The sequence below is a fragment of the Podarcis liolepis genome, assembly GCF_965112155.1.
Source record: "Podarcis liolepis genome assembly, chromosome: 13".
Taxonomy (NCBI): domain Eukaryota; kingdom Metazoa; phylum Chordata; class Lepidosauria; order Squamata; family Lacertidae; genus Podarcis; species Podarcis liolepis.
Genome location: NC_139573.1, coordinates 5,966,953 through 5,982,706, shown reverse-complemented (window position 1 = coordinate 5,982,706; position 15,754 = coordinate 5,966,953). Strand labels below are relative to the sequence as shown.

The 15,754-nt window shown below is 47.9% G+C and overlaps 1 protein-coding gene across 6 annotated transcripts in view; it reads left to right on the top strand.

Annotated features, from left to right (window-relative positions):
- Positions 1-880: 880 nt before the first annotated feature.
- Positions 881-15,754, top strand: part of NOP9 (NOP9 nucleolar protein) — a 30,595-nt gene continuing 15,721 nt past the window's right edge. The window contains exons 1-6 of one of the 6 annotated variants that reach the window (XM_083472534.1): positions 885-1,299; positions 2,321-2,706; positions 4,780-5,187; positions 6,295-6,420; positions 7,618-7,759; positions 12,356-15,706. In XM_083472534.1, the coding sequence (XP_083328660.1) occupies positions 1,250-1,299; positions 2,321-2,706; positions 4,780-5,187; positions 6,295-6,420; positions 7,618-7,759; positions 12,356-14,300 (3,057 nt within the window). In that variant the 5' untranslated portion in view covers positions 885-1,249 and the 3' untranslated portion in view covers positions 14,301-15,706. Of the gene's footprint in view, positions 1,300-2,320; positions 2,707-4,779; positions 5,188-6,294; positions 6,421-7,617; positions 7,760-12,355; positions 15,707-15,754 lie in introns of those variants that run through there. The other 5 variants (XM_083472536.1, XM_083472535.1, XM_083472537.1 and 2 more) reach the window with 5 other exon arrangements.

Here is a 15,754-nt window from a genome sequence, read left to right as displayed (position 1 = left end):
TTTGTGACTGCTGTCACCATCTGCAGCGATCATATTGCCTGTTGTCTTTGTCCATGTGGTTTTCTTGGCAGGGATACTGGAGTGGCTCGCTGGTTCCTGCTCCAGGTGGATCACGTTTGGTCAAAACTCTCCCCTATGACCTGTCCATCTTGGGTGGCCCTGCACGGCATGGCTCATTGCTTCTCTGAGTTATTCAAGCCCCTTCGCCATGGCAAGGCATTGATCCATGAAGGCACGGTACGTGTTGTTTATTTTACTGCTCTTAGGTTTGCTTTGAGTTACTTTTGGGAAAGGGGAGGGGGGAAAAGCGATCCATAAGTTTAATAAATAATTCCAGTTACAGATAGGTAGCTGTGTTGGTCTGCCATAGTCAAAATAAAAAAATTCCTTCCAGTAGCACCTTAAAGACCAACTAAGTTAGTTCTTAGTATGAGCTTTCGTGTGCATGCACACTTCTTCAGATACAGGTATCTGAAGATACAATTCTTCTTCAGGTATCTGAAGAAGTGTGCATGCACACGAAAGCTCATACCAAGAACTAACTTAGTTGGTCTTTAAGGTGCTACTGGAAGGAATTTTTTTATTTTTAATAAATAAGTATGAGGAAATAATGATTGACAGGTTCATTTCTCTTTGGGATTATGTCTGGCTGCGCGTGCGCTTGAGACAATCCTGCTATTTATTTATTTTTTTAACGTATTTTTATTAAGAGGTTTCTTGGGTTTATTTTGCCTTATTGTGTTTCTAACCGCGCCTTCCCTCGCGCGCCCTCCAGCGCCGCTCCCGTCAATCAACACAGTGGGGCGGGGAAAAGGAAAAGCAAGCGCCTGGGAATCCCGTCATGGGGTGGGGGTGGGGTTTAAAAGCGACGCGCGGGGCATTCTGGGATGGGAGGCGGGCTCCGTCGCGCGGGGCATGCTGGGACGCAGCAGCCCTCCTTCCTTCCCTTCCGGCTTCCTGCCCGCGTTGCATTGTGGGGCCGCGAGCTGGGGGCGGCCGGGGTGGGGCGGCGCGCGGGGCATGCTGGGAGGCAGCTGGCAGGCGCCATGCGTCGTTTTTTGCCCGGCCCTGGTGTCCCCTCAGGAAGGAGGGCCGGCGGCGGGTGCTTGTTCCCCGCCGAGCCGCTGCCCACCGTTGCTGCTTAAAAACCCGGTCGCAGCAGCAGGAGAAGGCGAGTCCTTGATCTTCCCATTATATCAATGCTGAGTTGTTTTTATTTTTTTTATTCATTTTATTTTTTTTTAAAGTGATGGTTTTCTCCCTGAGTTTTCAGCTGCGTTGCAGTCAGAAGCTCAACAGGTGATGTTTACTGTGCTCCTAGGGCGGGATAGGGCGGTGGACTTTCCTTCCGTGGAGGTTTCTTCTTCTTCTTCTTCTAAATCACTTTTTATTAAGTTAAAAAAAATTAAATATCTACTTCCCAGGCAATAGCATTGGAGGCCTTTAAACAGAGGCTGGGTGGCCGCCTGTCATGTATGATCTAGTTGAGATTCCTGCGTTGCGGGGCATGGGGTTGGACTGGATGACCCTCGGGGTCCCCTTCCAACTCCACACAGTTCTGTGATTCTGCAATAGTCGAGCCATATCCACACCAGGCATTTAACCCTGAAACACTCATGGCTTCCCCCTCCCAAAGCATTCTGGGAGGTGTAGTTTGTCCAGGGAGCTGAACATGGTTAGGAGGCCACTCTGTTGCTGGGAAACCCAGCCAGATGGGTGGGGTACAGATAATAAATAATAATAATAATTATTATTATTATAATTCCTGACCCTACCTGTCAAAGAGGGTTTGACTGTTAAACCCCCTCTGGAAAATGGTTTGCTCTCAGCACCCTCAACAAACTCCAGCTCCCAGGATCCTTTGGGAGAAGCCATGACTGCCTAAAGGGGTATCATAGTGCCTTAAATGTGTGGTGCGAATGTGCCCTTAAAGGGGCCCTGTGATGCAACAAGAGCACATGCCATTTTATTTCTTCTCTTCACCCTTACCAAATGTCTTTGGATCTGGTTTTTTTTAATTGAAACTTCTGAGATTTTAAAAAACCGATTTCATCTTCGCCGTTCCGCTCCCTCTAAGAAACTCAAGAGCAGAATATGTGCTCTTTTTCTTCCTCTCACCCCATCTTCATAACAACCCTGAGGCGAGAGATGGCCACATGGCGGACCTTTTCATCCCCCCTAGTCTTGATCTGACAGTTAACCACTAGGCCACACTTGCAGTTCTTCTTTTTATCTTAACCAGGGTTTTAATTTGCGCCTGATCTCCAAGCGTAGTAGATAAACCTCCCCAGTTAAATAACTGTTGATTTCCTGACTGCAGACAGGTTTGTGTGTTGAGACGCCCCCGCTCACCTGCAGCTATGGGGGTCCCTCCCCAACCACAAAAAGGAGCCCAGAAGAAGGAAGAGAGGAAACGAACCTTGCCTGCCTCCTCATCCAAGGAGGGGCGGCCCAAGGAAAACAAGAGAGAGTCTGCCTCCTTAACCCAGGAGGAGGCCCCCAAGGAAAAGAAGAGAGAGCCTGCTTCCTCAACCCAGGAGGAGGCCCCCAAGGAAAACAAGAGAGAGCCTACTTCCTCAACCCAGGAGGGGGGGCCCAAGGAAAGCAAGAGGGAACCGCTGCCCAAACTGGAGCCTGCGGCAGCCGAGTATTTCCGTCGGGCTCACGAGACATTGAAATCCGGGTTTGACTCTGATGAGGAGAAAGGTGAGATGTTTTGGGAGAAGCAGGTTGCGTGTGATGATGGGTTATGTGAGCTAAGAGCAGGAGGCGTTGATGGGCAGCCGTGTAAATAAGCCCATGCAAGTTGCTAGTCGTCAACATTTATTTTGCTAGCCTGCTAAAATTCTAGTATTTTTGATTCTGCCTGCTCCCCCCTGCCTGCCTTCCCGGGAGAGCGGAGAAAGGCAGCGCGTTTCTCCGCTGTCCCAGACGGCTTTTGAAGGCAGGCGGGGGCTGTCCCGGACGGCTTTTGAAGGCAGGCGGGGGGGGGGGCAAAGACTTTTGCTCCTCGCCCGCCTTCAGAAGAGGTCCAGGACCTCTTCTGAAGGCGGGCGGGGGGCGAAAGTCTTTGCTCCCCCCTGCCTGCCTTCCCGGGAGAGCGGAGAAAGGCAGCACGTTTCTCCGCTGTCCCGGACGGCTTTGGAAGGCAGGCGGTAGGGAGCAAAGACTTTCGCCCCCCGCCCGCCTTCAGAAGAGGTCCAGGACCTCTTCTGAAGGCGGGCGGGGGGCAAAAGTCTTTGTCCCCCCTGCCTGCCTTCCCAGGGGCTTTTACATCGCCCCGGACAGCGGAGAAGTCCTCCGCTGTCCCGGGCGATTTTAAAATGCCGCCCGACAGCATTTTAAGATCGCCCCGGACAGCGGAGAAGTCCTCCGCTGTCCCGGGGTTTTTTAAAATGCTGGGGGTGGGAAGAAAAGCCCTTGTCCCCCCCCCAGCCTTCAGAAGAGGTCGGGGGACAGACTGTCCCCGGACCTGGTCTGAAGGCGGTTTCCATAGGAACGCATTAATTGATTTTCAATGCATTCCTATGGGAAACCGTGCATCTCAAGAGGAAAACTCGCAAGAAGAAAAAACTTGTGGAACGAATTAATTTCGTCTTGCGAGGCACCACTGTACCTCATTCAGGACCAGGGAGTCCCCCACACCCGCCTGCCCCCTGTCCCCTTAAAACAGTATTTCCTTTGATAAGGCAATCTCTGCCCCTGCAGCTATGTACCATCAATAGCATCTTCAGAGAGCGAGCTCTGTTGCCATAGAGACAAATGGCTTGGCTTTCTTCTATATCACCCGGCTGAATGCTACCTCATCCCAGGATGGAAGGCTGGTGATGGAACTACAACTCCCATCAGCCGCAGCCAGTGCACACTGGCGGGGGGCTGATGAGAGTTGTAGTCTGAAACGCCTGATGACGGCTGCTTTGAAATAATTTTTTGAAGGTCAGAGTAGCAGAACAGGCTCCTTTAGAAGGAGGTGGGCTCACCTTCACGGGGGCTGGGTGGCCGGGGGGGGAGGGTCATCTGATGGGAGGGTGTTCCACAGGGCAGGCACCACCACTGAGAAGTCCCTCTGCCTGGTTCCCTGCAACCTCACTTCTCGCAGGGAGGGAACCGCCAGAAGGCCCTCGGAGCTGGAGCTCAGTGTCCGGGTAGAACGATGGGGGTGGAGACGCTCCTTCAGGTATACTGGACCAAGGCCGTTTAGGGCTTTAAAGGTCAACACCAACACTTTGAATTGTGCTCGGAAACGTACTGGGAGTCAATGTAAGTCTTTCAGGACCGGTGTTATGTGGTCTCAGTGGCCACTCCCAGTCACCAGTCTAGCTGCCTCATTCTGGATTAGTTGTTGTTTCCAGGTCACCATCAAAGGTAGCCCCACGTAGAGCGCATTTCAGTAGTCAAGTGGGAGATAACCAGAGCATGCACCACTCTGGCGCGACAGTCTTTGGGCAGGGAGGGTCTCATCCTGCGTCCCAGATGGAGCTGGTAGACAGCTGCCCTGGACACATAATTGACCTGCGCTTCCATGGGCAGCGGTGAGTCCAAAATGACTCCCAGGCTGCGCACCTGGTCCTTCGGGGGCACAGTTCCCCCATTCCGGACTAGGGAGTCCCCCCCACCCGCCTGCCCCCTTTCCCCTTAAAACAGTACTTGCTCTACTTTGGCAGGACAGTCTGAGGGCAGGGAGGGTCTCATCCTGCGTCCCAGATGGAGCTGGCAGACAGCTGCCCTGGACACAGAACTGACGTGACGTTCCCTTGTCTATCTCCATCCCCCCCCCAGCCCTCTTTGTCAGCAACGTCCTGGTGGAGGCGGAAGCCGTGGCCCTCCCTCTGGCCCTGGACACAGCCGGCTCTCTGCTCCTCCAGGCCCTCCTCCCTTCCGCCTCTGCGCCCAGCCTGAGCCGCCTGCTACGGGCCTTCCTTCCGGCTCTGCGCCTGGCCGCCTGCCACCCCTGCGGGGCTCACATCCTGGAGGCCGCCCTGCTCAGAGCCCCGGTCCTGATTTCGGAGGGAGCGGAGGATGCCGAGGAGCTGGAGGACCAGGTTGTGGAGCTGGCGAGGGCCGTGCAGGACGAGCTGCCCACCTTTGCCCTGGACACCCACGCCAGCTTCGTGGTGCGGACGCTGCTGCAGGTGCTCGGAGGGGTCCGGGTCAGGTCGGACGGGGGACGGGGACTCCCGGGGTCAGGTGAGTGCAGGCTCGCTATTTATTTTATTTTATCTGTTAATTTTATACCCCACCCTTCACCCAAAGATCGCGGTGCGGTTTGCAGCACAAAAATGAAAAATATGCAACGTCATAACTAAGCAAAACAAACCCTCCGAAAAATCAATGCCATTTTTTAAATTTTGTTTTATAACGTATAAAAAATGGATAGAGAAATTAAAGCAACAGATGGAAATGAATAGTTTTTTTTTTTAAAAAAACAACCCACTCTTTTGACACATTTTTGTTTCGGCAAGCCTCCCCAGTTGAAGCAAATTTTTGCCTGTTTTCAGTCTATTGTTTTAGCTTTTCGAAAGTATTAAATTGCTGTTTTAAATTTCATCGTTTTATCTTTTTTAAGATGACTGTGAGGTTGGTTATTGTTGGTTCCCCCCCCCAATAAAGCGGTGTATAAATTGTATGCGATAAATAAAACTAGCATAGACGTGTAGAATAAGTACAGTTACATATGGGGTAACTAGCAAATCATTAAGTTATGAAAAAGGTGAGACTTAAAGGAAGAATGTTAGTATTATTTCATTGTCAAGCGTGGGTCAAAGTCTGCCAGGCTTGTGACGATGGTTGACTTAAAAATGATGGTTCCGATATATTTGTTATGCCAAATGATGTAAAATTATGTGTAATTTTCACCATTATAGCTATATCCCAGAGTGAGTGGTGCCAAACATGCGGCGTAAGATTTTTGGGCTGCTTTCCGCTGAGTTGCAATAATTATTTGAGCTGCCGAGATCGTGCGTAAGGCTGGTTCTTTTGACAATATATCTACATTTGTATCATCAAAAATATTCATTCATTCATTAGCATTTGATTTTGGACAGCAAACAGTCTTATTTTTAGTGGCGTGCTTCATTTCTGTCAACATTAAATTCCGGAAAAAGGGCATTTCCACCATAAATGACAAAATGTGCTCAGTTTATCACAATCCTTCCAACGATGATATAGGGGAGAACATTTGCAACACTTGGAAAGGAGGGCCTTGAGGGTGTTTTAATATCAACTATCTTCCTTCCCCTGACAATTTTTTCTCTCTCGCATGAACATTTTTCTCTTTCTCTCTCCTCCCTCCAGGGTCTTCTTTCTCCAGGGCCAAAAAGGCTAAACTGGAGAGCGATGGGCCTTCGGAATTTGAGGTCCCAGAAACCTTCCAGGCCCTCCTGGGCGAATTCAAAGGGAGCTTTCAGGAGCACATTCCAAGTGAGGCTGCGCCGCCTGCTGCCAATGCGAATCCAGATCAACCCGGGGACTCCTGGAGGGAGGAGGGGCTGTTGGATCTGACGGACACTTCCATCAGCTTTAGAAAATGGGGGGGGGGGGAGAGGGTCTGGGGGGAGATACAGTGGACTGTACCACTTCCCTGCTGTGGATGGGGTCTGTGTGCAATTCTCTCTTTTTCAAAAAAACAGTTTTTTATTATGGATTTTCTTGTGTTACGAAACAAACAAATAAGCGAAGGAAAGTGCAATTGGGGGAAAGGAGAGAGAGATGAGGGGCCGTTGTTCTTTCATTCTTTCATTGCTGATCGTCAAGTTGGAAGGGACCCCTGAGGGTCATCCAGTCCAACCCTCTGCAACGCAGGAATCTTGGCTAGATCATACATGACAAGCAGCCACAAAACCCACAAGGGAAGAGAGCCTGTGCCTCGTTTCTGATTGCAGGATTGAAAAGGGGCGTTCCAAAATGTGATTTTCTTCCGCCTTTCTCGCCTCCCGTCTCCAACTTACTTTGTGAAGTCATTTTAAGTCTGTTCCACTGCTGTGGGCCTCTTTTTGCCTTATTATGGTCTGCATGCATAGATCAGAGTGCAAAACCTTGGTCTTAAAAGACGAGACCCCAGATTACGTTTGCAAAAATGAACAGACGTGTTTGAGGGAGCTGAAGAACGTTGGCGTGAGATGGGCTGTACTCTTATACGACATAGCTTTGCCTTTTGCTCTGTTGGGGCATCCTATCTAGTTGCATTGCAATTATTACTATTCTCATTTACCGTATTTTTTACTCTATAAGACTCACTTTTTCCCTCCTAAAAAGTAAGGGGAAGTGTGTGTGCGTCTTATGGAGCGAATGCAGGCTGCGCAGCTATCCCAGAAGCCAGAACAGCAAGAGGGATTGCTGCTTTCACTGCGCAGCGATCCCTCTTGCTGTTCTGGCTTCTGAGATTCAGAATATTTTTTTTCTTGTTTTCCTCCTCCAAAAACTAGGTGCGTCTTGTGGTCTGGTGCGTCTTATAGAGCGAGAAATACGGTAGTACTTTTCATCCTGCTCTTCTTACTCGTTGTAACAAGGGACACGGATGTCAGGTGTGGGTGACGGGTGGCGCCCCCACCTGCAGTATCTCCTTGCTGAAGTTTAGCAGCTAAACGTCTCCCTCCGAAATCTTCTTTCCCTCCCCAGGTTTCATCACCAACAAGTATTTCAGCCTCTGCCTCCAGGTGGCGCTGGAGGTCTTGCACCGGAAGCTGCCAGCGGACTGCTCAGAGCTGTGCCACTCGATGATTGGCTACTTGAGCTCCCGCAATGTGTCTCCTGGGCAGAGGTAAGCGCTCTGATTGGCCGTGGGCAGTGGGGGCGGTGATGGTGGGAGGAGACTTGGAAGCTGCTGCTGCTGTTCCTTTTTAAAGAGATTTCTATTCGATTTTCATAACTTCAACCAATGAATTTCAAATCTGTTACACATTTCTCTTATAATTTGACTTCCCACCTTGCCGTCCATGCTGTTTTTATACCCATCTCTTTGGTATGCCTCATAATACTCTGCATTTCATCTAATATATGTTCCTCTAGTTCATATATCTTCCCGTTGCTCAAATTTCAAATCCTGCCTGTGATTTCGTTTGGAAGCTGCCGCTGCTGTTCTGGGTGGATTTAGAACACAGGATAATAGAATTACAGATTCGTAGACTTGGAAGGGTCGCAAGGATCATCTAGTCCAACTCCTAACAATTCTGGCATCTCGCCCCGTAGTCCCCCTTCCAATTTGAAACCATACCGGGCCCTGCTTAGTTCTGCAAACATGCGAGCAGTTTTACTGCTGCACCCACTAGATCATAATGATCATTTCATTATTCATACCCTGCCCATCTGGCTGGGTTGGAGTGGAGGTGTCCTGCCTTCTAGCAAACGTGCGGGGACTCCATTTAAAAAGAAGTAAACTTACAGGGGCATGTTGTGATTGTCCAGATTGCAACTACGAAATATTACCTACCAGTACCTCCTGTTGTTCGCTGTTTATTCTCTGGACAGCGTGGTGTAGTGGTTAGAAGGCCTTGCCCTCTATATCTCCCCAAACTGGTTTGAAGTCCGCATTGGGATAACGGTTTCATGATATTGGACCCTGTGATATATCGCCAGTGTGCGCTATGCAAAAATCGCGATGCGGGGGAAGCCAGCCAACGTTTCTCTCTATTCCTGCAGCCCCTGCTAACTCTTATGGCTCTCCTCTCCCCTGGCTCCTGCAGGGGACAGCGAACCACAAGAGCAGGCGCTGACGAAAGCAGCTGCCGAGAACTGCCCTCGGACGCCATGCGCTTCTTGCTTTAAGTACAGTGGTACCTTGGTTCTCAAACTTGATCCGTTCTGGAAGTCCGTTCCAAAACCAAAGCGTTCCAAAACCAAGGTGCGCTTTCCCATAGAAAGTAATGCAAAATGGATTAATCTGTTCCAGACTTCTAAAAACAACCTGTAAAACAGCCATTTAACGTGAATTTTACTATCTAACGAGAACATCGTTCCATAAAATTAAAGCACTAAACAATGTACTGCAGTCACACAATCAGTCAGCAGCTGAACTGGGTTCCACACAGTCACACAAAAAAGAGAGCCGCGAAAACGCAAAATAAATAGCAAAAACAGACAGACCTCAGCGTAACACTCAAAACGGAAGTGTGGCACTCAAAGCGGACGTGTAACACTCAAAACGGAGCACGTTCGGCTTCCGAAAAAAGTTCGCAAACAGGAACACTTACTTCTGGGCTTGCAGTGTTTGGGTTCCAAGTTGTTTGAGAACCAAGGTGTTTGAGAACCAAGGGACCACTGTATAGGATAGGTGCCAATCTGGTTGGTGGTTGAGGGAAATGCCAGCTGATTTGGCTCCAGGCTTCTTGCTGGGGTTCCTGTTCCCCCCTTCCTTTCTCCCGTGAAAAGAATGAATGGGGGTTACCGTATTTTTCGCTCTATAACACGCACCAGACCATAACACGCACGTAGTTTTTAGAGGAGGAAAACAAGAAAAAAAATATTCTAAACGAAATAGTGGATATATGATTTTTGTGGTTCATGCTGTGACCACAGACATGTGAACTGACAGTGAGTTTGGAGTAGCCCAATGCAAAAATCCTGAGGATCCATGTGGATCCATGCTTTGTAACCACGGAGGAGGGAAGGAAGGGGAACCATGGATCCTCTGCTCACGACTGCAGCAGATCCCCCCCGCCACCCGCAGGCATTCGCTCCATAACACACGCAGACATTTCCCCTTACTTTCTAGGAGGAAAAAAGTGAGTGTTATGGTGCAAAAAATACGGTATCTGCTTCTGAGTTAAACAAAAACCCACGCCCTGTTGTTTAAGCCTCTTTCCTCCCTTCCTCCCTCTTGTATATGTGTGCCTTTGTCTCCCTGTGCTAACGCTTTCCCCATCTGCATTTGTTTTTGTGCGCATTTGTCTATATGTTGGTGCCTCTTCCTTGTCTCTTTCCTTTGTGAGCATATGTGGAATTGCCTGTCTCCCTCCCCATTTCCTCCTCCTTACCCATCATCTCTCCCCAATTTCCCCTTCACCCAGTGCCGGATTTACGTATAAGCTAAACAAGCTATAGCTTAGGGCCCCACTCTCTTGGGGCCCCCCCAAAAAAAATTTAAAGGAAAAAAACAACAATGTACATTTCCAAAATATAAGGTATAAAACAAAACCTACATACAGCAATTGTGTTTTATGTTATGAAGGCTCCTCTGATGTAAGCCAGGCATAGGCAAACTCTGCCCTCAAGATGTTTTGGGACTACAACTCCCATCATCCCTAGCTAACAGGACCAGTGGTCAGGGATGATGGGAGTTGTAGTCCCAAAACCTCTGGAGGGCTGAGTTTGCCTATGCCTGATGTAAGTCATGGGCCCCGCCTGCTAGCCTGCTCCCTAAAATATCACTGGTTTTCTCCTTTCTATATAGAGGGTGCCTACATTCTGCACGGACTGGTTGCATGGCAACATGGGCAAATGGCTTGAGATACCTATGTGGTCCGTAAATGACCATATAGCATATATTTAACAGAAAAAAACAGCGACAAAGGAAAGCTGGACATATAAAGGGCCCTGTTTCCTTCAGTAGCTTAGGGCCTCATCAAACCTAAATCCAGCCCTGTCCTCACCCCCTTTGCTTTCTCACACATTTGTTCACACAACCCTATACTTTTGTCGTCGTTGTTATCCTCCTCCATTTTTCTTCCTTTTCACCCCCGCCGGTGAGAATGAAAAGGGGGGGGGGGGAGAAATGTTCTTATTTTTATTTGCTGGTCATGTTTACGTTGTTGGTTCCTCTTAAATAGCTCCCTCCCATATTAAAAAGGCAGGTTTTATGATTACAGTGGTGCCCCGCAAGACGAATGCCTCACAAGACGGAAAACTCGATAGACGAAAGAGTTTTCCGTTTTGGAGGTGCTTCGCAAAACGAATTTCTTATGGGCTTGCTTCGCAAGACGACAATGTCTTGCGAGTTCCTGCGGGTTTTCCCCCCTTTCCCCCCTTTTTCTAAGCCGCTAAGCCGCTTATCAGCTGATCCGATCAGCAGATAAGCCGCTAATAGCGCTAATCCGTCAATCCGTCAATGGGCTTGCTTCGCAAGACGAAAAAACCGCTAGATGAAGAGAATCACAGAACGGATTCTTTTCGTCTTGCGAGGCACCACTGTATTCTTATTTAAAGGAGGCTATATCTTGGCTTCCTTGTCCTCCCTCCGTCTCCCCCTTTGATTGAGGGGGAGAGATTGGTGGGGCGAGGGTTTTTGGGGGGGCCTTCTGTGTCACGATGGGGGGAGATGGAGGGGGGAAGAAGGTTGATCTGGCTGCCTTGTGCTGAAATGGGAGGCTGGGTAGTTGAGAGGCGAGAACGATATGGAAGGTGTTTGTTGGTAAGCAGTGTGAGCAATTGCATGTCTTCTCAGAAGCAAGCCCTGCTAAATTCAATGGGGCTTACTCCTGGGAAAGTAGAAGTATGGTAGATTTAGTTGAACATAGTGGGACTTACTCACTTGGCCCTCTGAGTGGGGAACAGGGTGGATTTGATTTAAATCAAATCGATTTAAATTACTAGTCAGTAAGACTTGATTTACATCATTTTATTTTTTTTACTGAATGGTTCATTCTTGCTGGTATCATCTTAATATCTACAACCAGAGGAAAGTTTCATTTTTGGAATAATAAATTTGTAGAGTAGTTTTTACAGTTACATAAAAAATCACTGATCTGGTTATACTATCAGAAATACACAGACCGATAATTATGAGATTATTGTGAGGTTTAATAAGTTAACTGCTTATATTTGGACAACTTTTCTGCTGTACTTTATTGGAAGGAGAAAGATAAATAGATAATAATTTCCTTAATAAGCTTAAACCATTTATTTAACTAAAACAATAACATTTTAGCATATGTATCCATGTTTGTTAACTGATGTGGTTAAACCGTTTTTTTTAAAAAAATGACTGACTTTTAAGACACATGAGAAACTTTTTAAAAACCCTTATTTCCTGATGAATATATTGCTTTTGGACTATAATGTAACTTGATTGGAAAACTATCTTTAGAAAGATTTTTTCCTCCAAAAGCATTTTATTTTAAAAAATTCAATTTTAATTTAAAAATATCCGATAAAGAAAATAATAATCTGATTTAAAATACTAATAATAATTGATTTTTATTCACCCTGTTGGGGAAGCAGATGCAACTTGACACTAGTAAATTACTAATTGTTAGTCACATGCAAGTTTAACATTTTTACTATATTGACCACTTTCATAAATTTTAAATTTGTCCCCCAAACCGCACAGTGGTGCTGTTGAAGCGTGCTATCGTTGAGTTAATTTCCATAGAATTATGTGCGTCCAGTTTAGATTTTTTACTTTTGTTCAATATTTTCCCAGATTAATTGCGTTCACTATGACTCATCGACGTACTTTGGAACGCCCCGAATACCACCATCTGGTGGGCAAGCCCAAAACCAAAAGTCCAGTTTGGATGCATTTTGGCTTGCCTGCTGACGAAAGCGACCGCGTGGTGGTTCACAATATCGCCATTTGTAAAATATGTTTGCATTCCGTATCGGTGAAGGGCGGAAACACCACCAATCTCACTAGCCACCTCAAGCTGCACCACCCCCAGAAATTTAAGGAGCTGCCGTCTTCATCGGCGGGCGTTTCCGATCATTCATGTAACAATGCCGACGACCCTCCGGGTGCAGCAGCAGCAGCAGCGGTCAGCGCCTCCGAGCCTGCCAAAACCACTGCGGAAATTCCTAGGAAACGGCAAAAAACGCTTTTGGATTTTCAGCCGCTCGGTTTTGAGACCCCCCGATCTTGTAGCCAGGCCATCACGGAATACCTGGCTACCTGCATGCAGTCTTACAACATAGTAGACCACCCAAAATTTATCCAAATGGTCAACACCCTGAACCCAAGGTACCAGTTGCCCAGCAGAAAATACTTTGCAACCAAAGGCGTTCCGACGCTGTACAACGACACGGTGGAGAAAATGAGGAGGGAAATTGGTCGGGTGAAGGAGAGCGAGCTGGTCATCACTACCGATTGCTGGACGTCGGTAGGAGGCACCCCGTTTTTGGCCGTGACTGTCCATTTCATTTCCGACGAGTGGAAACTGATCAACGCTTTCTTGGGCTGCAAGCACTTTCTGAAGGACCACACCTCCGACAACCTCTGCGAGATGCTGGCAGACACGTTGTCGGAATGGGACATAGACGTGAAGAACATCTTTTGCAGCACGACGGACGATAACGGCGCCATTCTGAAAGCGGTCCGGCAGCTGGGCTTGGAGTACATCTCTTGCTTTGCCCAGAACATCAACACCGGCGTCGGCCGAGCTTTGAACCTGACGCCGCTGCGGAGGGCGATCGTCAGGCTGAAAAGCCTGCAGAACACCATTTGCCACAGCTGGAAGATGAGACGAGACCTTGGCAAAGCCCAGGAGCTGCTTCAGATGGAGAAAGTGAGCCTGCCCAGCGCTTGCCCCACAAAATGGTGGAGCGTGCTTAAGCTCTGCCGGAGGTTTCTCGAAAACCAGCTCCCGGTTTGCAAGATGCTGATGGATTACCCGTCCAAAAAGCATTTGATGCTGGAAGGCTGCGACGTCTCGGCCGTGCAGGACTTTGTCTCTGCGGCGACCCTCCTGGAAGACATCACAACGACCCTCAGCGGGAGCAGCTGCGTCACAGCCTCCTCCGTTCTTCCTCTCTATAGGCAAATTAAGAAGCGTCTCCAGCCCGAGGAGGGAGACAGCACGCTCTTGCAGGACATTAAACAAGAGATTTTGAGCGCGCTGTCGGAAAAGTACGAAAACGGGCCCATGGTGACCACTTTGGGCCTGGCCTCATTGTGCGACCCCAGGTTTCGCCTGCGTTTCTTGGAGTCCCCGGAGGCTGTCAGGCAGGAGGCCATACAAAAGATGGCCGATTTGCACGCTGGCAGCCTGTCCGAGGAGCCAGACGCTCAGCCTGATACCCCCCAAAAGGAAGGGTTGGCGAAAATTTTCGATTTGGAGGAAGAGGAGGACCTTTCGGGGGATGGATTTGAACCGCTGTCCGTCTTGAAAGCAGAAAAAGAGCTGAAAGGCTACATGGCGATGCCGAGAGTGAACTTTGATGATTCCCCACTGATGTGGTGGAAGACGAATGAGGCGTTCTTCCCAATGTTGAAGGTGCTCGCAAAGAGGTTTTTGGCCATCCCGGGGACGAGTGTGTCTTCCGAAAGCGTGTTCAGTACGGCCGGCAACGTTCTCCAGAAACAGAAGTCGTCTCTCTTGCCGGAGAACGCCGAAATGCAAATCTTCCTGGCGAAAAATATAAATTTCGTTTGACAAGGTTTTCCACCCCCCCCTCTGTTAAAATTTATCCAGGTTTACGAAAGAAAACGAACAAAACAGTCAAATAACTGGTGTTGTGGGCTGTATATGCACATTCAGCTAAAACTCTATACTTGAAATACCGAAAAGTGTGACGCAGAATTGGCTTTATTTTCCTTGTTCAGCAATGTAGTTGAATTGTTAGGGAGCATTTTCTCACCTTGCCTTTGATCTCTATGCTGCTAACTCTTTAATTTTAGAGAAAATGTGCTGGTTAAAAAAATTATCAGTGCTGTGAAATAACTGTTGTAACAGTATGCTAAAGGTAAGTAAAAATGTATGCATTTTAGACCCCTAAATGCCCGCAATTGACAGGACATTCCCCTGTTTGCCTTGACAAAGCTCCATCCTTCTTTCAGCCATCATGATACACAGTGGTACCTCGGGTTACAGACATTTCAGGTTACAGCTTCCGCTTTCCCAGAAATAGTGCTTCAGGTTAAGAACTTTGCTTCAGGATGAGAACAGAAATCGTGCTTCAGCGGCGCAGCGGCAGCAGGAGGCCCCATTACCTAAAGTGGTGCTTCAGGTTAAGAACAGTTTCAGGTTAAAAACGGACCTCCAGAACGAATTAAGTACTTAACCCGAGGTACCACTGTATCAGTATATTGCGATGTTTCGCTGGTGATATGTCACAGTGTTGAAAACCAGATATTGGCCAGCCCTACCTAGGAGCTCATCACTCTCCCTTAGCCTAACCTACCTCACGGATTATTGTGATTACAAAATGGGAGAAAGGGTGAAGGAAGCAGGTTGCAGATTTGGTTTCTTTTGAGTGACATTGACAGCTTCCTAACACACACACACACACACACACACACACACACACACAGTGGCGCTCTATGCACCGACTGCAAAAATATATCCAGGGAAAGGGAGTTAGAAAAACACCTTTTAAAATTGTTTTGGAGGTTTAATCTGAAATTAGGATGGTTTTAAGCTGGTTGGGGTCTCTGATATCTTCTCTCTTCCATCGTGGATGTCAGCTTCCATATGCACGTTGTGGGTTATTAATGCTGTTGCCGCAAGTTTGTCACGGCCTTCCGCTAGAACAATGAACTTAAAAACTAAACTCTGTATCTTTTTTCAGGGACTGCTAAAAGCGTGTCTTGTTCAGGCAACCCTGCCCAGATAATGTAGGGTGCCGACACTGTGTTTTAATCCGGTTCTTCAGTTTGTGGTTGACTTCCAGTTACTTTTGAAAGTTTTGTAGCTTTTGAATTTCCTTGTTTTCCCCCCTGTAAACCACTATGAGTTTGTTTGTTTTTTAAAAACGACAACCAAGCTGTATATATATATATATAATTTTATCAAATAAATAAATACCAATGGGGAGCAAATAAAACCAACAAATAAATTTACCCCTTCTCCTGTCTTGCCTCCTTTTTACTGGCTCTGGGGGGGCCTAG